Source organism: Momordica charantia, assembly GCF_013281855.1.
Source record: "Momordica charantia cultivar OHB3-1 chromosome 2 unlocalized genomic scaffold, Mcharantia_2.0 BLBB01000002.1, whole genome shotgun sequence".
Classification (NCBI taxonomy): domain Eukaryota; kingdom Viridiplantae; phylum Streptophyta; class Magnoliopsida; order Cucurbitales; family Cucurbitaceae; genus Momordica; species Momordica charantia.
The window spans coordinates 2,942,136-2,957,601 of NW_028275160.1; the positions used below are offsets into that span (position 1 = coordinate 2,942,136).

The 15,466-nt window shown below is 35.4% G+C and overlaps 2 protein-coding genes and 1 long non-coding RNA gene across 7 annotated transcripts; 1 reads left to right on the forward strand and 2 right to left on the reverse strand.

Moving 5' to 3' along the window:
* Window positions 1–143: 143 nt before the first annotated feature.
* Window positions 144–3,104, reverse strand: ROPGEF1 (rho guanyl-nucleotide exchange factor 1). Its single transcript, XM_022284963.2, has 5 exons — window positions 2,610–3,104; window positions 2,074–2,190; window positions 1,423–1,952; window positions 746–1,099; window positions 144–668 (listed from the first exon to the last, which is right to left on the reverse strand). The coding sequence occupies exons 1-5, from the start codon at window positions 2,881–2,883 to the stop codon at window positions 264–266; spliced, it is 1,680 nt and encodes a 559-aa protein (XP_022140655.1). The 5' UTR covers window positions 2,884–3,104; the 3' UTR covers window positions 144–263.
* An 8,996-nt stretch (window positions 3,105–12,100) lies between these two features.
* LOC148212657 (uncharacterized) lies at window positions 12,101–14,936 on the reverse strand. 5 transcript variants are annotated; one of them, XR_015789162.1, is made up of 4 exons: window positions 14,795–14,933; window positions 14,428–14,658; window positions 13,586–13,656; window positions 12,101–13,415 (listed from the first exon to the last, which is right to left on the reverse strand). It is a non-coding gene; the product is annotated as an uncharacterized LOC148212657 (long non-coding RNA). The 5 variants fall into 5 exon arrangements; XR_015789161.1 differs by having other exon boundaries at window positions 14,379–14,658; XR_015789160.1 differs by having other exon boundaries at window positions 12,101–13,656; window positions 14,379–14,631; window positions 14,795–14,936.
* Window positions 12,356–15,088, forward strand: LOC111011329 (putative serine/threonine-protein kinase PBL21). The gene is made up of 6 exons (XM_022285048.2): window positions 12,356–12,568; window positions 12,678–12,787; window positions 12,868–13,669; window positions 13,774–14,007; window positions 14,430–14,579; window positions 14,765–15,088. Exons 1-6 carry the CDS (start codon window positions 12,356–12,358, stop codon window positions 14,915–14,917), a joined length of 1,662 nt encoding a protein of 553 aa, XP_022140740.1. The 3' UTR covers window positions 14,918–15,088.
* Window positions 15,089–15,466: the final 378 nt, after the last annotated feature.

Here is a 15,466-nt window from a genome sequence, read left to right on the forward strand (position 1 = left end):
GCCACTGGGTGTGGGAGAACCCATTCTGATCCCAAAAATATTCCTTGATTGAGTTTTACTCTGGCAAACGGCTCGTGCTCCTAAGGCTGCCACCAAAATTGGCTTTTTTGGACACAAACCATATACTTACAAAACACAGCATATAATGCAAAATTATCCCTCTTCTTTCTGAAACTGTCTCTTCTACATTTGTTCTTCTACTGGCTAAAGTAATATACACTAAGATTAGCAAGATGTCTTCAGATTTTATAATGAACAATCAGTCAGTCTCGCTCTGGAGTAACCCCAGAGATTCTTCTACCACTCAGATTCCCTGCGTATGACCAAATCCTCTCCTTGTCAGCTTGGCCTGCTTCTTTGACATTGCTTCTTTTTACAGTTGGGGATGCTCTTCCTGGGCTTCCGCCGATGGGAGTCGAGGAACAGAATGTTGGAGTTGCAAATGGGGAGGCAAATGGGCTGTGGTGGATTGAGAAGGGGCTGGGAGACATGCGTTTCTGGATGGGAAGACCGCCCAAGCCTCGGTTGAAAAGGGAGATTGTCTCTGCTTCAACGCACCGCTTTATGGCATCATCTACGTATAGAACGTCGTCAATACGTGCCATGATGTTGAATGCTAAACTCTCCATCACCCTTGAATAGCTCTCCAGAATTGACTGCCCCACATCCTGCAGGAAAGTTTTTGGCATTAGACAAGCCCTTGACTCCAGTTGATAAAGACAACCAAAGGGATTGAAAGGATTACTTTGTTATATTGGATCTTGGCCATGTCCAATCCTGTCTGTGGTAATCCTGGAAATCTTAGTCTTAGACTTTCGAGAAGCGTCTCCGCTCTCCGGGCCAGGTTGTGACTCTTCCCCGAATCTGCAACAATTCCCTTGACCTTGCCACTCCAAGTTGGCCGTCTTCCCTTACTGCGGTGACCACTTCTTTTATGGTCTTTTGCCCTCCAAATATGAACTGAAGCCTCGATCCTATTCGCTACTTCCACGGTGTGATGCTCAGATGAAAGGTCCAAGCAATCAAGGAGGCATTCGGGCAAGAAGTGGTCAGCGGTTATGTAGCGATAAATGATATCTCCCAAGCAAGCTTTTCCGCTCTGCATTCATCATAACGATAGAAAACTAAAGGAACTTAATCATCATGAATCTGTTTTCCAATCTGATGAACAATGAATTCCAGGGGTGGCACGGCAATGAATTCCAGAGGTGGCACGACGATGTAAATATGAAACCCATTAACATTAACAGGACCATTTGAAGCATGTATAACAGATCAAGAAACATAGATTCTTAGAAAAGATTAAATCATGCAAATGGAGAACAGCAACCAGCAAAAAGAACTTCAGCAGCAGATCGATATACGTGGAAGATAACATCAAAAGTTCAGTGAATTGCCAGTCAACAGACAAGAAACCCATACCTTGGGCAAGGTTTCCTTGTAGGCAGTAGGAATTTCCATTTCAGCAAGTACATTGCTGTTGATTGCCATGGCTGCTTTGAGTATTTGATTAGTACAGTCCCTGCACTGCTGCAGCCTCTTTCTCGCATCTTCAGACAGACCATCTGCTGGAACTTTTGGGCATGGAAGCCACCACTTATCTTCTTGCCTGATCGAAGGCCTCCCACCGGGCAAGAAACCATTACAGTCATTCAAGTCACCCACAACTATCCCCCGGTCGACATACCAAAATTCCGTATGGCAAAATCCATCGAGCATGCTGAGAAGCATTGCGTCAAGCTTCTTCAGGGCAGGGAGGTTCATATACAAGTCCGAGCGCGGTTTCGACATCATCACTTCATACGTGCCTCCACCTGGGAAAGGCTGAACTGTAGGAACCAATTCCACAATGGAATCACAAACGCATAGAAGCCATTCCATTTCTCTATGCCACATTGCCCTTTTCTGTGGTGCCAGTGGCTCCAATCTCCACAATTCACCAAATACAGTAGCTGTAATTTCAGACCAAAATGGTTGTAACATTATCAGAAATGTTCTTAAACTTCACGCAATCGGAGAAATACACAGTTACGAATTTACAATCACTTAAAGGGGCTCAAAATAAAGATCTACCAGAGAGATTGGTGATGGCATTTGAGATAGCAAGGGCGGTACAGACCCCTTTCCCTCCCCCTGACATGTCTTCCCCAAGGAGGAGCTTCGCAAACCTCTCCTTCATCATCTCAACTTCTGCATAAAATAAAAATGAGAGATCAGAGGCTAAAGATGGTAAACCGCCGTTTTAACCTATTCCACAATAGATGAGATCTCTCATTAAAAAAATGGATGGTTTCTCTGCTTCGCCGTCAGGAAGCAAGAAGAAACCACAGTTCAGTTCTCATCCTACAGTACACTCTCTGATCTGTTTATGCAGCTAAATCTCTGAAAGAAAAAGAAGGGGAGAAAACACCATCGTAATAGTTCTCTCAATTATCTCAGAAATTTAGCAAGACAGAGGGAATCGAATTACTCTTGCAAAAAAAACCCTCCAATGCCTAAAATCTTGCCACATTGTCGAATTACACAAAGAGATCGACCGACTGGCGACAGATACTGAAACAAAATCCATTTTCTCACTAAAAACAAACCCACAAGAGAAATAAAATTACCAGATAAATCAGCGTCCCGCTTCTTAGACTTGTCATCCCAAACAAAAACATCCTTGCCTCCAATGACCGGCAACGAAACCGGCGGCGGAAAGCAGAAATTCCCGGAAACAGGATGCGGAGACGACGCCATTGAGCTTGAAGCCCCTTCGCCATCAAACCTCCGGCAGGAGAAGCTACTGCAACTCTCGGACTCGCTCACATCCGCACTCAAACTGTAGCTCCCGCACCGCTCGCTCAGCTGGTCGGAGCCGTCATCGGAAGACACACTACCCATCGCCGGAAAAGCAAAAGAAACCCCTCAGACGCACATTCGTCGATGCAGAAGACCAGAAAAAGAACAATGGATGGCGTGGTCGTCTGAAACCCAGAAGAAAAAACTTGCAGGAGAGATGAAGAGGAAGCGATAATTGATAAAGCGAACAAAAAAGAAGCATATATGGCCCCTCGCTCAGGTTCTCACTCACACTGAGCTCTCTCTCTCTTCTTTCTCTCTCCTCTCTCTGTGTGAAGATGATGAGGCAGAGGAAAAGCAAAAGCGACGCCGTTTGGACAGCTTTGTCTTTCCGTAACAGTAGGTCTTCGCATCCGACACGGCCTTTCCCTGTGGGCCCACCGTAATTCCACAGTCCGTTTCGCCAGGCTGGACTGCGAGCGATGACGTGGACACGATCATGCACCGTGGACTCTGCCCAAGTGGGTCCCGGAGAACCTTCACCGTCGATTTACCGTTGGATTTGGAGGGAATTACTTGTGACACTGGAAACGGCGGTTGTTTTTTTTTGTTTGGGGATGGGAATATGAAGCGGTCGTTCTCATAGTAAGGGCCGTGGGCTCGTCTATCGAAGCGTTTATTTTGCAGTTTACGTATTTATTATTGAGTTTAATAATTTTATGTTTTTCAGTGGTGTTGTTTATTATATGATTTATATCTAATTAATTGCAGGTGGTGCTATTAATAATGCCCTTATAATTTTTCTTTAACCGTCCCTGATGATTGCACAGTTTTTAATTGAAGACATAAATTCTGAAAGTTCTTTCTTTTTACTATTGTAATATAATATATTAAAAAAAATTCGTCGTTTTCTTTTATCCATATTTAAAATTTATCAATCACGCCATTTTTTTATTTTTAACAAAATTTAATTAATAAAAAAATTGAAAACTTAGAAATATGAAAAGTTTGGCAAATTATACATCCTTAAATGTTTTTAAGTATCTATCAATTTGGTAATTGATCTTTTAAATTTTGTAATTTTACGCTTGATGTATTCAAATTTTCAGTTAATTTATTTATTATATAAAAAATCTAAAATTTGATAATAAAAATCTGATGTGTTATTATTTTTTAGAAAGATAGTTGGATATGTAGACATAATGTTATGAAGTGTAGAAAATTACAGATAAAAACCCTTCCATTTATTGTCAATTCCTAAAATCTTAGATGAATGATTATTTTGATAATCGAAGACGAAGAGGTAAAGGAGAATTGGTTTTCTACTCAAAGTTGATCAAACCTAACTTGAATATCCCGGATTTGCAACCTAAATCAAGAATTGCAAAATTGATGAAACCTTAGTCATCACGCTAAAATACTCAAATTCATTCTGTTTTTCTTTCATAAGATTAAATCCTTAATCTACAAGGAAGCTAAAAGACTATACTACCCCCAATTAAAGTGACATAGCTAAATTAAAAAATAAACACCTAAAATTAATAATTCAATTCCACATCCTTGACTAAAAATATAAAGGTTTAAAATAAGAGGAAAAAATATAATTTTAAAATAATAAAATTTATTAATACAGAGTGTCTTCATCGTCTTCTCATGTCTTTATTTGAAACCATGAATAAAGTTTATTTTCATCTTTACACCTTGATATCTATTAGTGGAGCTCACTATTAGTTGGATGTGTGAATCGAACGCCAACTATAATTGTTTGGGCATTGAACGAGTGATTGGTCCTGGCAACAAGACTAAAACATTTTGGTTCATGTCATATAACATTTTATATGTTATTTGAAGCATGAAACCCAACATTATAGGAGCAAGGTTTAGTTTTTTTTTTTTTTTTACCAACTTTAATCTAATTTGACTAGACATGTATCGCCAACTAAAAGACTGTGCGTTTGAACTTCTACCACTACATGTTTTCGTACTGAAATAGAATGATGAGACAAAAATTCAGTTGATTTATTAATAAAACAATTAAAATATTATTTGAGATTTTTTTTTTTAATTTTGGACTTAAAAACTATAAATAAAATTTTGATGAATTGAATCACATTCATGAAGCGTTGCAGTAAGAAAGAAAAGTACGTTGGGTAATAAATTTTTGAGAGCGTTCTCTTCACGTAATCAGTTTCACTTTCACGCCCATTGCGGAATTGGAAAACGCGATTAATTAGAAAACGTCCGATCAACCAATTAATCGGCAATCAAAGCTATTTAGGACCGTTGATATTTCGCCGATTTCAGCCGCATCGGCGTCGAGTGGCGCAAAAAGCGTTCCTTTCCGGATATTCTTCGATGTACGCTACGCACAATAGGCTCTACAATTGACCAAAAAGGCTATCAGCCACGTGTCGGGAACCCGCGTCACCCCTCGAATCGGACGGCTGAAGATCGACAATCTTGATTACTATCAATTGTATATAACATAGAGACGCCGTACTGGATCCATGAAAATCTTCGGCCGTGGTCCTAGTTTAGCTACCCATAGGGGATCACAAGTATGATGATTGGTTGAAAAGATAATGCTGTATATTACCATATTTTTGTTTTTCATACTATTAAATTTTTTGTTTAGTCCCTCACTCTATGTAATTTTTCTTTTATGTTATGTTGGAATTTTCTTATAAGAATATAAAATTTTACACGGATTGACCATATAAACATAGTTTAGTAGTAATTTACATGTCTTTGTTCTTTTAAAATTGAAGGTTCAATGTTCTATATTCTCAAATTGTTGTAAAAAGAAAAATGAAGAGATGATATATTTTTTACATTGTTGTTAAGTTCTTTTAATTGCTCCGTCTCTTTATTTGTTCATAAGAAATAAAAATAGAAAGGTGAGAATTTGAAGTTATGATTTCTTTAAAATAAGTAAAAAAAAATAATGTAGTATCTTATCCATTTTGAAGTATGTCTAGACATTCTATCTTTAAAAAAAGAGTAGATGTGTATTTACCTATAATCATGTTGGCATAGGCTAATTTTTATTAAATAGTTAACTAAAAATTATAAATGTTAAGATAAATTTTTTAAACCAAGTATAAATATGAGAAGTAAATATTTGAAAGTTGGTCCATAAATTTTAATATTAGTTTTATTTTAGTCTCTTAACTTTTAAAATATCTACTTTAGTTATTGAACTTGAAAAAAAAAATTATTTGAATTTTTTTTAGGTAAATAAACTTCATCAAATCAAAGAGGTGTCACTTGGGGTACGTGTGAATCAATTCCCTTTTTTGGCCTGGGGTAAAAGCCATATGAGAACTTGAGAAGTCCACAACATACAAGAATTAGATGAAAACAGCTCGAGAATCTAAATTGTGTGCTATGGAGTTTGCTTTCCTAGGGATATTCATGAAGGGTACTTCACCCAAAGAAGAAAAGGTTCGGGTGTCTTTGAATCAAGCCCCATCCTCACTATTATCTTCGATCTCCCCCGAAATAATCTTAATTGCAATTTGGGAGTCGGACTCAAGAATACTCTGATGCAAGTCGAGGCAAATTGCTTGACAAATCCATTCCAAGATTGCGTTGATTTTAGCATGAAGACGCAAGAATGAAATTCATGCAAGAATAAAATTCGGGAAGTAGCTTTAATCGACAATATCTCCATTGTCATCACAATATAACCCCTCCCTTAATCTGTTTTGTGAAATCTGAAGTTTTTGGTCTTTGAGTTTTTTTTTTCAATTATTTATACATATAATATGTATGAGGATTATGTCGGGTGAATATTGAATTTCAAATATGATTTATTTCTATAAAAAAAACAACAAGAATAATCATTTCTATTACAATAATTATGATTGAGATTCTACATTAGCTCGTAATCAAAATAACTATACATATACATATTTATTTTTAAAGCTTACAGATTAAAATAGACCCCTAAGTTTGTAAATTTAGAAGAAGAAAAAGAAACGTAGACAAGTTAAAGAATAATTAAAATCGTAGGATGAAAATAGGAGATAAGGGGGGACCACAGGGAGCAGGGGGGCCCACGGAGTAGGGTCGGGCGGTCGGGCGAGCGTAATAAAGCAGTTTTGGGCGTGAAGTGAAGAGGGAGGCGTTTGTCCTTTTCTTTATTATTATTTTATTTGTGAATTAAATTTTTGGAATTGGTTTTTTATGATGAGATCACAGCCGTCCGTGTCATCAGACATCAACTAGGACTAACTCAACGTGGTGGGTCCCTTCATTCATTGCTCATGTATCTCCCACCCTTTTTTACCAATTGTTGAATAATAATTAATTTACTCTCTCTCCTCTTCTTCTTCTTTTTTTTTTCGTAATAATTTATCTCAAGGATGGCGGATTTTTTTTTTAAATAATTACTTTTTAAATACACATGAGAAAGATAGGCTAAGATTAAAACTAATTCCAAAAATAGGGTAGGTAAATCGTAGCCGTTGGCTGCAATTTCACCAAATCGCGGTCGTCGACTGCAATTTAGGACGAAATCGTGGTCCTAAGCTGCGATTTCACCGAAGGTTTGACGTGGCTCCACGTGTAGCCAACGACTGCGACTTCAGTGGAAAGAAAAAAGGAAAATACGTGGAAGTCGCGTGCGTTGCATGCAACTTCAATAAGAGGAAGTCGCATACATCGCCTGCGACTTCCAATCGAAAGGCGCGTCCATCGTACGCCACTTCCACGTCAACGACAACCCACCCACTACATAGACAATACACGTTGCACGGAAGTAGCGTTCATTGTATGCGAGTTTTGACCTCTCCTTTGACCTAACCTATTTTTGTCAATAGTTTCAAAAACTTAAGTTACTTTTGTATTTATTTATTTAATTTACATTTATTTAGTTATTATTTTTAAATTAACATTATTTTTGTAATTTCTTTTTAAAATGTCATTATTTTAAAACTTAACCCCAAGATGGCTACCATGAATTTAAACTGAGTAGTAATTAATATTTTTTTCACCAAGAAATAATAAATTTGAATCTCCCTATTTCCATTTGTTTGTACTCAAAAAAGTCGATAGTTAGATATTCGATTAAGTTGAATTAAAAATCAAAACTTTTACATTATTTTTTTTAATGCTTTAAGTTGGCTCAGATTGACATTAAGACATGATTTGTTCTTTATTATGGGCAGAATTTTGAATTGACTTTCATAATTTTTTTAGTACAACATGTGAGGGTGGAGATTCGAACTTACAACTTCATGATTGGAGATATGTGTCAATTACCGTTGAACTATACTTGCTTTAGCACACTCGTAATTAATAATACTATGGTTTTCTTTTTAAAAAAAATATTCATAATAATACAATCAAGACTTAAGAAGGCTACGTCATACTTCACCACATTAAAATATGCACATGCTACTTGAACAATAATAACAAACGTTATTTTTAAGTACAAATATTTTTGCTTGGTGTTTAGATGTAACATGGTAGACGTGCAAGCCCTACAAATTCAAGCTAATTTGCTCACCTTCTAATACCTTTTTACTAGATAAGTTATTCTCGTCTTCATTATTTATTTATCGAGTTCTAAAAACACTTCATAAAAAAAAATCATCTTTATAATTCTCAATTCCTTTTTTTTTTCTTTAATAAAATTAAACAAAGCACACATTAACTAAACTTAGTAATGAAAGGACTTCATGGTGAATCCCTAAAATCACAATTTGCCTCCTTGAGAATAGCTTTTAGGGACTTACTTCCGATCAAACACCTTCAACGAACTACTGTAATCCTCTCGACTTTACAACTACAATAGTATTCTCGACTTTATAACGACTCTCTAGTCTAATAATGAATCGTGCCTTATAGAGAAGTACAACTTGGAGTAAGTATGGTATAACTTTTTGAAGGATGAAAAGCGATTTTGTTGATTACATTTTTTTTTTCAAAATTTTCATAGTTTTTAGTTACCTAATTAAAAGTGATATAGAAAATTATATGAATGCTTTGGAACTCATCAAAGTTTTTTTTCCTCTTATAATTACTTATAAAGAAGTGTTCTAGACGAGTACTTATCCAAAAAATTATTCTAAACTCACTAATATCAATGGCACAATAATATAGTTAATACCCATTATTAATGATATTATATATGGTCCAAATCGTATTCCTTTATTCTATTTTAGTATTTAAAATTCCAATATTTTTTTATTGGCTAAACTTTTATGAAAATAATATATCCAAGTTATATTTAATACAATGGATAACACTTTTAATTAATGAAATAATAAAAAAGAAAAGTAGAAGAAGAAAAGCACGTGCATCACATGCATTAAAGGACTAGTTATGGTCAATGAGCAAAAGGAACACTTTGAATATGACTCTAAATAATTTACCCTCTATTATTATTTGCCAACCAAACAAAAGAGATATCAGATATTTAAATATTACCCTATGATAAAACAATAATATTCAAGTGTTACAATTATATAACAAAATAAAATATTGAATGCAAGGATAATGATCTACGGTATATTAAACGTAAACACAACACAAGTTTATTGTTTCTCATATAAAAGCTTCAATTAAGTGAGTTAAGGTGTCAATGTAAATATTGCTCAATCGGCCGTAAAAGATATTAGTAATATCTCGTATAAAGATTGAAGGTTAAAATATTCGTCCTCGCATTTTTATTGTACTAAAAAAAAGTATGTTGGTGAAGAATAACTAGTCTTGAATAAATAGGAATATATTAACTCCTTATTTTCAAGTATTTTTTTTCTAATAACGTCATGCTTGATCGTATGTTTTCTTAATTTTGAAGGATTAACTAATTTGTTTTTCCAATATAAAAGTTTGATATTTTTTTAGAATGTATTATTATATTTACTTGGGTGAGGAATCAAAATTTTGATCTACGTAAATGGATGGTACTTTCTTTCTTTTCTTCTCTCTCTCCTGATCGAGTTCAACAATTTGCAGGGTACGGATTAAATCAGTACTTTTATGATGATAATAGTTAAGAGTCTTATCTACCAAGTCATAATTCAAATTAACGATCATCAATACCTCAAATCATGAGCGATGTTAAGTAAATATATGACAACTATATGACGTGTGATGTATAACAATTTTTAATTAAAGTTATCGTACAATTTATTTACATACCCGTAATTTTTACATAAAAAAACAACTTCAATTGATAAATCAGTCCCTCATAAAGTTGCTTTGGCTGCAAATATATGAATTTATTGGCAATAACCACTTGAAACTTCCTAGCCGTTGTGACTATAAAAACATAATTATTGAATCCAATAATGATGAGAAATACGATGAAATATAATACATATTATGGGTTATGTCATGTGGGCTAATATTAATGCAGGAGATAATAAATATTAAATATTGTTGTAGCATGCACAGCACGATAAGCCATGCAATATTATTTGATTTCCCACATTATAATTTCACTCATTATTGTAAATACTAAATGCGCCAATAACTCATCCAATTGCTTCATATTCTTTATCAATATTAATGAGTTTTGTTGAAAATTCAATTCAAATCGGACATACAATTCAATTTAACTCAAATTCAGAGTTTTTTTTTTTTTAAGAAAAAATGTTATAAAGTTTTTATTTCTCATAATGTTGTAAGAAATATTGAAGTATTAACGAAAAAAATATTTGATTAATATTTTATCAATAGTGTTGGTTAATAATGAAGTGTTTCTTAAAAATAGGTTCTCGGTTGGTAATAGTTTAATTGATGAAACTCAGTTAGTTTAAAATATAATTAATTTATGAGTTTAAATCCTCTTTTTACGAATTACATTTTTATAAAAAAGAAAAAAAATCTAAAACATTTTCAAATACACAACTGTTTTAGGGCTCATTCGAAACCATTATCGTTGGGGCCCATTTGTACTGATAAATGGGCTTGGCCCAACTGAAAGCCCGGAAAGTTCCGGTCCGAGATTCAAAATTGTTACTATTTTCAGTAAAACATTTCCTTAATCTTAATAATAATAATAATAATAACCCCTCTATCCAATCAAGTTTCTCCAACCAAACCAACCTTTTAGAGAAAATTTCTGGTTGAAAACAAAGTAAAGAGTAAATATTTTTCTATTTCAAAAAAATAATAATAACTTCTTATTTTATTATTTTTATTTATTTGACAATAATAACTCTCTATCCAATCAATTTATGTTCTTTTGTTCCGAGTACCTTACAAAGGCAAATTTGTGAGCCAATTTGCACAATTCAACTGATTAAGACATCTATCTCGAGTTCAAATTCATGTCTTCAAATGTTTACTTAAAAAAACAACTTTCCAAAAAGGAAAATGTTTTAACATAATTCTTAGTAAGTCAAATACAAGCTTCTTCCCAACTTTCTAAGCCCCTTCCATCTTGCATACCAAACACGCTCTTAAATTCGAGAATTTAAAAAACTCTCGAATTTTTTTTCGAGACCATATAATTGATCAAACCATACGAATTAAATAGAAGGCCTCCAAATTTGGCAACGCATTTTTGGCAAGTGAGGAAATGAATGTGCCATCAATAAAGAGTAATTGTTGGGGGAGCCATTTTAATGGAATGGTATTGGCCAACTGAGACAATGATGATAATAGCTAATTGAATAGAGATTTAATTACCACTGCCATTGATGCACTGTCTGGATTTCCTTGTCCTGTGTTGGGTTACAACACTTATGAACACTTTAAAGAGCCATAAAGAGTGATGGAGCTGCCAATATGCTCTTTTGCTCTTTCTTCATAAACCATCTCTAGTTTGGGTAGTGGAAATTTCTCGAAAAATATTTGTCTCCTGCTGTCCACCGTCCAATTTTGATAGATAGAAGAGAAAAATAACGAGAAAGAGAGAAAATAAACTCTTTTACCTTTTCAAATACATGCCAAAAAATGATGGGCAGCTAATCAATTAAGAAATATTATTCTCTCTCATTCGTGCCGTGACATTGATCGTGCCACCACCCAAACTTCAACCAACACCCACCAAATAATAACTCATTAGTCTAAGCTTCTCAGAATTTGTTTGGTAACGTTCTTGCATTTAAATTATTACATTTTCACGTCCATTTTGGCACTCCCACGTGTCGCTACAGCTGGTGGGCAACTGGGCGTACCGTTTTTATTTGATCAATGCCATCAAGCCACAAGCTACTTACATCAATGACAATTACTATCTCCACAGGTCCAACTTGATTGGCCAAAGAGATTCCAAATAGGTGTATGATTGTCTAATCATTCCATAACCATAAAAGGAAACAGGCAAGCTGTGAGGTGAAGAAAAGTGATGTGAATAAGGTAGAAGAATAGAGGTGTTCTTCAAGCTCTGATGGAATAATTCATCACTTCACAAGTTATCTTTTTTCATTTGAGATCTTTCAATATTGTATGGACAAGTTCAAACAAAAATCGCCAGAGTTGCAATTTGATCGACACGACACGAAGAGAAATCTAATGAGGTCTATTGTTCATTCTACTTACATGGTAGCTCAAACAGAATCAGAAAGAACTTTTTCCATTAGCTTCTGAAGAGGGCTTCTCCATTACCCCAGAAATGTTGTCACGCATCAGGTCCAAGACTCGGAAGAAGAGAACAATTATCTTTGGCCTAAAATCTGACAATGGAAGCAGAGATATTCTTCTTTGGTTGCTTACGACCATCATCAATCCGGGAGATAACGTTCTGGCTGTTCATGTTCGGGAGCCAAATGATAGTTTCAATCCAAATAGTTTCCACATCCATGAAGATATTTGCAAATCCAAGCAGGTATTTTGTCACCATTATCCAAATAGAGTTGAATTACAGGTGCTAGTATGTTGGCTTTCTCAAGAAATAAGATTGGGATTGAACTGATTACTCTCTTGGTTTTTGCCAGGTTGATCTACAGGTTAAGGTATCTGAAGCCGATTCTTATATTTCGAACTTAACCCGTCAAGTACGAGAGAACTATGCTACTATTTTGGTACTAGGATGTAGCCTTTCAAGGTATTGGATGAAACAAATGAACTCTCTCGCCCCCTCTCCTTCTTCCTCTTAGTTTCTTCTGATAAGGCGATTTGTTGCAGACCTGATTACTCGGTTTTCAGTTCCTGCCTGAAAGGCTTGCCCCCCACTTGCACTCTTATGGTTATGGATAATCTAGGCAGAATTCTACTTCAAAAGCAGGGAACTTCTCAACAAGGTTCTGAAAAAGCGCTTTTACAATCTTCTCAATCCTCAGTTTCCAAGTATGCTGCAGGTTATCAACAAGCTAATTCCTGTCACCTACAGAAGTCTTTGACCCTACCCTCTTCTTTACCTTCATCATCACGACAAGCAAGTGAAAAACAAGAAATCTCCCTAGCCAACAAGAAAGCACGGCCATTTCCCGGCTTTGCATCCAGTGAACCGTTTCCTAGATTAGCACTGCAGGATTCAAGAGGTACCAGCAGGGAGTTTACATCGGAGCAGCTCAACCGTGCAACTAACAATTTCAATCCTGTAATGGTGATTGGTGAAGGTGGACATAGCAAAGTGTATAGAGCCAACCTTGAAGATGGGCAAGCAGCAGCAGTGAAAGTTCTGAGCTCACATTCTTCATCGCACGATCTTGTCCAGGAAGTCGAAATCTTTTCTGAAATAAAACATGAGAACATAGTCCAGATTATTGGGTTTTGTAATGATAGAAACATGAAGGCAATTGTATACAGTCTTCTAAAAGGAAGCCTAAAGCAGTACTTAAGAAAACGGAAGTGGAGGGAGAGGGTGGGGATTGCAATTGGGGTAGCAAAAGCACTAACCTACCTTCATCATTCTTGCAACCCTCCAATCATACACAGAGATGTAAAATCATCCAACATCCTCCTCTTTGACAACTTCCAACCACAAGTGAGTGAGTTTCAGTCAAATCTCAAACTGTTAACACTCATACAATATACATTTACAGTTTCACTTCTCTAAATCACTACTTAAATTTGGTTTTCCACTCCTAGTTAGCAGATTTTGGAGAGGCAACAGTGCTCAGACAGTCTCAAAACGCAGAATCCAACATAAATCCATATAACGTTGTTGGGACATTTGGATACTTGGCCCCAGAATACATCATGTATGGAAAAGTTGATGAGAAGATAGATGTCTACTCCTATGGGGTTGTACTTCTAGAACTCATCACAGGCAAGGAGGCAATTCAAACAGATCAGAACAGTCATGGAAGCTTAGTACTTCGGGTAATAAAAGAAATGTTTAAATTTCCTTTTAGGTTGTTCTATTTTGGTCTCTAATCTTTCAACTTTGTTTCATTTTAGTTCCTGAACTTTAAAAAGAAATAACTATTATGGTCCTTCATTTTATTTTGCTTTTAACTAATGGACAATATAACTTGAAGCATGTACACATGTTAAGGTGAGTACTAACAATGACTACATTACTGTTGAGCGCTTAAAAACTAAAATAGATATTTTGAAAGTTCAGGAGTCAACATAATTCATGACCAAAATAGATATTTTGGAAAATTTAAACACCAAAATAGAAAGTTTCTAACCAAAATCCGATTTAAACCTAAAAGCAACAACTACTTCTATTGCAAATTACTCATTACCATGAGGAGAAAAAGCTCAATCAGATTCATGTTCATAATTTTGACTCACAGGCAAGGTCCCTACTCGGCTTCGGCCTAGGAGATCGCCTAATCGATCCCAATCTGAAGGGCAACTACAACAAGGTAGAAATGCGAGCAATGATGATGGCCGCACGCCTCTGCCTGCTGTATTCATCTTCCAGGCGCCCAATAATGGAAACTGTAAAACCTTCTCGCAGTGACTTTTTGCCGGAATCTTTCACTGAATATCTATCTTCATTTATGAAAACGATATAAATATCTTCAACCACCAGAATATATATTCAAGCAAACAGAAATTTTAATCAGTGTCTCATTAATGGGCAATTGATCAAATTGACAATATTTACTGCTCGTCTGTTCGACAGATACTGAAGCTGTTGGAAGAACCGGAGTACCTGTTTAAGATGCAAGAGGCAAGAGATGAGCTCTTTAATGGCGGAAGTACCGAAGAAGAGACATATTTATGGAGATATGATGAACCAGACGGTGAAGAAAGCACTCTAACGGAAGCTCTTTAATGGTGGAAGTACTGAAGCATTCTCTCTTTCCTTTCGATTTATCTTCTACTTTGTATTTTTTTAATAAGCCTCCGATCACTTACCGTTGAACTTTGTTCATGCCGTGGGCTCCTATTTTGTATCGTATTACCGTTTATTATAGTAAATTAATATAATTTTATTTTATTATTATTTTATAGTTAATAATAAATTATACTTTCTTTCTATTGTTCGTGAGTGTTTAAGTCAATTTATGTTCGCGTAACTTGATTAATCTCACAGATTGAATTAATTCTTAAGATAGGTGGCATCATGAGATTTCAACTCATTCTCTTTCGATTTTACCCTAGTGCCTTTAAACTAATGAACCCATGATAATTGAGGTTGGAATGAACACTTACACGCTGAGTTTTTTACGGAGATTTTTCGTCTTGTACAAAAGGTAAACATCTTCAAACCGATATATGGAATCCGATTGCATTGAAGCGATTCAAATCGGGAAAACCTCGTGTTAATCTACAAATTGGATCACATACATTTTGTACTTGAAAGAGACTTTCAAGCTTTGTG

Excerpts from the sequence above, each read along its gene's own strand:
- ROPGEF1 (XM_022284963.2), bottom strand. The coding sequence starts at position 2,883 with ATGGGTAGTGTGTCTTCCGATGACGGCTCCGACCAGCTGAGCGAGCGG. Across the intron at positions 1,100-1,422 it reads ACAAGGAAACCTTGCCCAAG|AGCGGAAAAGCTTGCTTGGG; the intron begins GTATGGGTTTCT and ends TGATGAATGCAG. Across the intron at positions 669-745 it reads CCAAGATCCAATATAACAAA|GATGTGGGGCAGTCAATTCT; the intron begins GTAATCCTTTCA and ends ACTTTCCTGCAG.
- LOC111011329 (XM_022285048.2), top strand. The coding sequence starts at position 12,356 with ATGTTGTCACGCATCAGGTCCAAGACTCGGAAGAAGAGAACAATTATC. Across the intron at positions 12,788-12,867 it reads CTAGGATGTAGCCTTTCAAG|ACCTGATTACTCGGTTTTCA; the intron begins GTATTGGATGAA and ends GATTTGTTGCAG. Across the intron at positions 13,670-13,773 it reads TTGACAACTTCCAACCACAA|TTAGCAGATTTTGGAGAGGC; the intron begins GTGAGTGAGTTT and ends TTCCACTCCTAG.